The 6,000-nt window shown below is 43.2% G+C and overlaps 1 protein-coding gene across 1 annotated transcript in view; it reads left to right on the forward strand.

The window, feature by feature from the left end:
• Window positions 1–5,103, forward strand: part of Gorasp2 (golgi reassembly stacking protein 2) — a 31,216-nt gene extending 26,113 nt beyond the window's left edge. The window contains exons 8-10 of the mRNA XM_015479306.2: window positions 950–1,036; window positions 2,279–2,407; window positions 3,979–5,103. Of these exons, the coding sequence (XP_015334792.1) occupies window positions 950–1,036; window positions 2,279–2,407; window positions 3,979–4,331 (569 nt within the window). The 3' untranslated portion in view covers window positions 4,332–5,103. The remainder of the gene's footprint in view (window positions 1–949; window positions 1,037–2,278; window positions 2,408–3,978) is intronic.
• Window positions 5,104–6,000: the final 897 nt, after the last annotated feature.

Below are 6,000 nucleotides of genomic sequence, written 5' to 3' on the forward strand. Positions count from 1 at the left end.
GTGCTTAGTTGCATAATGAAATATCTGAGGGATGGAACCCAAATCTAAACACAAAATTCATTTGTTTCATATATACCTTATACACATACTCTGAAGATAATTTTATAGTATTTTTAGTGCGTCTGCATTTGACTTGCACTCATCACATGAGGTCAGGTGTGGAATTTCCTACCTGTGGCATCATGTTGACTTTCAGAAATTTTCAGATTTGGGAGCATCTCAGATTTGGGAATTTCAAATTAATGATGTACAATTTGCATTATCATTGCTTTAACATAAAAAAATTCTCCTACTTGAGTAGGTGATAAACAGCAATGGACAAATCTTTATTAGCTGTGCCTTGAGGGTCACTTGTACATGGAGAATATAACCTCGAGCCACCATCAGTACACATAGGGGACATGTTAGACTGCAGAGGAGTGTGTCATGGAACTTAAGGTCAAAGGAAGTGGAGATTTAGGAACAAGTCATTTTCTCCACCTCTAGAAGTCCATGTGTTCTTTTGTCTCTCTTGGGTTACTGTGTCATTAGTCCTCTTTCATGGATGAGCATTCACTGCTTCTCAGGGCACAGGGCCCCAGCAACCCCAGGTTTACAGGGCCTTCTAGTTCAGGAGACCAGTAGAAATTGGCTAGAATTCTTGATCCCATTTCCAAATTTCTAAGACAGTTTGCTAACCCTGCCCTATAGAGGTTCCATGCACACATCTTGTCCAGAATTTGCTGGAGGCAGGTTATATAGCCCTCTGCCCTCTTAACCTTGGTTAAGGTCTCTGCAAAGGCCATGGGCAGAGTAGGTGGATCAGCTCTGAAGGGTGGTGTGCATCTAGGGGTACAGCCAGAAATTGGGACTGAAGAAGACCTGACCGTGGGGGGTTCTATTGTAGTCTGTTTATTCTTTTGTCAGAGGAATTTGTTAGAAATTTTTTTAAATTGTGCTTTTATTTTAGGTGTGCCAACAGTACCGTTGTTGTCACCACAAGTAAACCAATCCCTTGCTTCTATGCCACCAATGAACCCAGCTACTACGTTACCAGGTAAGCAAGAGGGCCTAGAGACACATGTGATGATAATATTTGCATCTGAAAACAACCTGCACCTGTGTGATGACTGCTTATGCCTTTTTCCCCCCAGTACTGGGGATTGAACCCAGGGCCTCACACATACTAGATAGGCTAAGACTGTGCTCCATCCCCAGCCTTGCTTATGCCTTTTAATCATCATTTTCTCTCTGCAGTAACTTTGTGATAAAGGAGAGAAAGTGGCCCCTCTCCCTTAGCCCTGTCTATCCCAGGGCTCCTTAACCCCAGCCGACTACCACCCACCCCCCAGTCCCACAGTGCAGCTAGCACTTTGTGATAGTTGTTGATATGAATATCCTGGAAGAGATGTTCTTTGGGTCTTCAGTAGCTCTAACATTATAAATTTTTGTGTTTTTCTCTTAGTATTGCCAATGTAGAGCAAGTCCAGAAACAATAGAATGTTATTTCAGTGACTATAAGTATACTTTTATTGTGAAGGGCCTTTAATTATACAGTTAATGTTGTTGTACTTTTTTTTTTTGGTCCCAGAACACAAGTCCTCACATACGCTGGCAAGCGCTCTACCACAAAGCCCCATCCCTATCCCTTTTTGTTTTATTTTGAGACAGGGTCTCACTAAGTTGCTAAGGCTGGCCTTAAATTTGAGATCCTCATGTCTCAGCCTCCCAAGTTACTGGAATTACAGATTGGGACACAAAAACCTGGCTGTCCTTGTACTGTTAAGACAGGAACCAAGTTCTCACACACACAGTGATGAAGCAACTGTGTGCAAGATTAACTTGGGGAGTTGGGGTGATAGGTATGTGTGGGAATTATTGTTACTACTTTTGTAACTATAAGTCTGAAATTATCTCAGAATGAAAAAGAAAACCAGAGAGACTGTGAGCTCAACAATCAAAGAAAAAATCAGTTCCATTTACTACTGTAGTGACTGAGTGAATCAGGCTATCTCCCAGACACTCAGGCCATTGTTGTCATTCTTGTTCCAGATTTTCAGGAGTGTAAGTTATTTGTTTTAACTTTTACCCACATAGCCAACTAAATGGCTTAGGTATAGAAATATAGTTCAGTTGAGTGAGATTTTTTGTTGTTGATATTCTGGACAAAAGTGACACACATTTAGTGAACCTCTGGTATTTGCACTTTGAAGTGAATCATTTTTTTCAGTATAAAAGAATCTGTTTTCTTACCTAGGTGAAGTGATATAATTTTTCTTCTCTTCCCCATTCTGTTCAGGTCTGATGCCTTTGCCAGCAGGACTCCCTAACCTCCCCAGCCTCCCCAACCTCCCCAGCCTCCCCAACCTCAACCTTCCCGCACCACACCTCCTTCCAGGGGTTGGCTTACCAGAACTCGTGAATCCGGGTATGTTGCACATCTTACCCTCCTAGGACCCTGCTAATAAACAACTGTCTTCAGGAAAGCCAGTCCTTTAATTCAGTTTATTTCTAGAAAAGGCAAATTGGTTTAACAAATTTCAGCTAACTTTGAATACAAATAATAACCTTTTTTATTTAAAAACTTTTTAAAAAGAGAAGACTATCTTTGTGATTCCTCTGCCTGCTGCCTCTCTCTTTTTTCCTCTCCCTGCATCCTGACAGCTCAAGCACCAGAAAGGCCAGTCATAGAAATAAAGAGCTGTGGAATGGCACTGCCACACTGAGTTTGGTGAAGGGGGTTCAGTTCACCCAGTAGAGATGAATGAATCCCTGTTACTCTCTTATCTCTGCAGCAGTGGCCAGCGGGAGAGGAGTGCTGCTATTTTGTGTAGTGCAAGCCCAGAAACTTAGGCTGTAAAATGATGAGACCTGCTCAGCCAGCTGGGCTTGTTGTTTGATAAATATCCCCCATTATTCACAAATGTTTTATAGTAAAAACTGAGAGATTTTAGCTGCAGATAGTTCAGTTAGCAGATATGCAGAGTGCTTGGATTTTGTGCACAGGTGAAAATGAAGCAGCAGCACCTCATAAATCTGCTGTGAGAGCTAAGATTCCCCAAATGAGAGCGACCAAGCAGCCCCTCGGTGATGCCAAGGAGTTCACTCACTGTACCATTGTGCTCAGTGTCACTGTCACATTTCTGCCTAGATGATAACTGTCCGTCTGTAGCACTCACGACCTTTGTGTTCATTACCTCACTTAGTTTTCAGTGCAAGGGAAATCCTAGTAAACCCAAACTGCCATTTCCAGTCCTAGCATCCCCTCCAGCTTTTCTTTTCTCTCTGTGTTCTTGGCTGTTCCTCTGCCCTCCCTTCACTTTAACAGCCTGTCAGAGCAAGAGGGTTGTGTCAGCCAGTGGTCACCCTGCATGTATGTTGACAGCCTGCCTTCCCTTTGTTGCTGTTTAATACTCCTTTCATGCTTTCTGAATTATAAAAACATCAGAATAAACCCACCAACAGTAATATCAATAGTCATCAATCATAGGGCTACCAAGATGCTGAGACCCTGTGGCGAGGCTAGTAGAGGTGCTGTTCCCCAAGCCCCTGCTTTCCACAGCTTTCACAGGAGGATGGCTCCTGCATCTCTTCTTCCTGGTTCTCACCAGAGAAAGCTGTAACGCAGCTTGCACCTCACCTCCGGGAGCATGAGTCCTCCTCTCCCATATCATTGTAGCTACTTTGCTACTGGGCGGCTAACGTCCATCTGGTCTGGATCCGTCTCCCCTGAGCCTGTTTTCCTCCGTGTTGGGCTGAGTCACCTGGGGCCTACAAGCCTGGGAACCTTTGCCCAAGGCCAGCTGCTGCTGCGGCTGGGCTGCAAGATGCATTTAACTCTTTCATGGCCTCCAGCTGGAGATAAGCAGAAGTTGGGATTTATGTTCTCTGTCCTCAGCTTCAGCATTCCTGATGAGATCAGATACAGGCAGTCATCTGATGAGGAAAGCTGCTCTCTCAGTGCTGGGAGGGTGTATGACCTATGTCTTTTTGTCCTAGGTTTGCCACCTCTTCCTACCCTGCCTCCCCAAAACTTACCTGGCATTGCACCTCTCCGCATGCCGTCCGAGTTCCTCCCATCATTCCCTTTGGCTCCAGAAGGCTCTTCTGTAGCCAGCTCAGGGGAGCTGCTATCTTCCCTCCCACCCGCCGGCATCCCATCTTCTGACCCTGTCACGACTACTGCAAAGGCAGACGCTGCCCCCTCACTCACTGTGGATGTGACGTCCCCCACCTCCAAGGCCCTCGTCACTGTTGAGGACAGAATCAGCGACTCCACCCCGGCCAGCGAGAAGCCTGTTTCTGCGGTTACAGTTACGGATGCAAATGCTTCTGAGTCACCTTCACTCTGAACCTGTCTTCAGAATTGGCGTGGTGTATTTATTTAACCACGGAGCGTGTCTGGAAATGCAAACTATCATTAATTTCATACTAGTTTGTACCGTATCTGTAGGTGTCCTGTAAATAATTCTAAGGGGAAAACTAAGCAAGCGGACGTGGGTTTGTATCCTGCCAAGTTGGGGTGGGGCTCACGGGCCAGGGAGGGAAATGTCAGAAAGTGCTTGTATTTCAAACAACCAAAAAGAGTTGTAAAGGTGGCTTGCAGCTAGGTGTCCACTGCCATTTTGGGGTGTACATCTTTGGGAAAGGAGGTGGCAAGGTGTCCACTGGGTTTCCTGCCCCCTACTGCTCCTTCTATAAGAAAATGGGATATTTTATGCCTAGGGCTCACACACATTTCTTGTACTTTGTAAATCGTTGCAAGAATGCAAACCACCTCACTAAACTGTAAAAGGAAACGATAACTTTACTTTTGGTCTCTGTGAGTCGAATCTCTATTAAGGTTTACACAGAAGTTCCAATCGGAGATGTTTGTTAAAGTTACACAGTGTGCACTATTAATTGAACATCTTTTTATTCAGCCTTGTTTTGAGCTCTCAGAATTACTCAGACAACATTTTGTAACTGCTGCTGTTGCTTTCTACGTCCACCATTCAGATGGCATTTAAAGAGAAATAAAGGAGATGTTGCACAATTTTAAACCAGAAGGTGGCACTTTGTGGCTACTTATAATATAGCTATTCTGGGGAAGCAGAGATATAGCAATAAATTACTGTAATTTTACTTTTCTTCTTGTGTTACATTTAAATTGCAATTCAGTTGCCATATGTGTCATGTGTTATTCTCTCAATATGTCCCATGTCTTTAATTGTTTATGATTTATGTTTGCTTTTTTCTAAGTTTCTAAGAGATGGTAAGTTAACTGGAATTGATTTATTGAATGAAATTAAATGCATATTATGTCCCCAATTTTGAAATAATATGAAAGAGGTTAATTGGTTTTTGACCTAGTACTAGTATAAAGTCTTGGGTACCCGCAGTGCTGCTGATACTGAGGTGCCAACATGGGTGACTCATCTTTGACCACTCATCTGGGAACTAATTAACGCCAATCCTGCACCTCTGACAGGGGGCCCAGTGCTGACCGATTTTTAGGCTCTGTCCATTTCTGGAGCCAAATATGTAGTAAAACTAAGTGATAAAAGAAAGTTCCAACTCTAGTCATGGCTTCTGCTTGTGTGATAAATATTTACAGATTATTTCTTTCTGTTAACAGTCATAATTTTTTGCAAAGGAACTGGCAGCAGGTAGGGATAATATTCACAAACACATTTTAAATGTTAACAGTTTTTGGCTTTCCTGTACAGGGAAAGTGATCATGTTACCACTTTCTAAAAGATGTTCACATTAAAAACAATAACAAATTTAAAGGACATCTCTTAGGGGAAAGCAAGTGAGTGATTTTCAAGCTCTGCCAATTTATTGCTTTTAACAGTATGTCCTCCACTGCAGTGATTCTTAACTCTTGAGGTCATAGTTCTCATTTGAGAATGACAGCCCTGGACCATCTTCCTGGGAAAATATCCACAGGTATGTGGATAAGGCCGAGGGGGAAAGCAATTCTTGACACTCAGGTAAAGAATGGCACAGATTTGGCCTAGAATGGCTTATTGGATTGTC

The sequence above is a fragment of the Marmota marmota genome, unplaced genomic scaffold (genome assembly GCF_001458135.2).
Source record: "Marmota marmota marmota unplaced genomic scaffold, marMar, whole genome shotgun sequence".
NCBI lineage: Eukaryota > Metazoa > Chordata > Mammalia > Rodentia > Sciuridae > Marmota > Marmota marmota.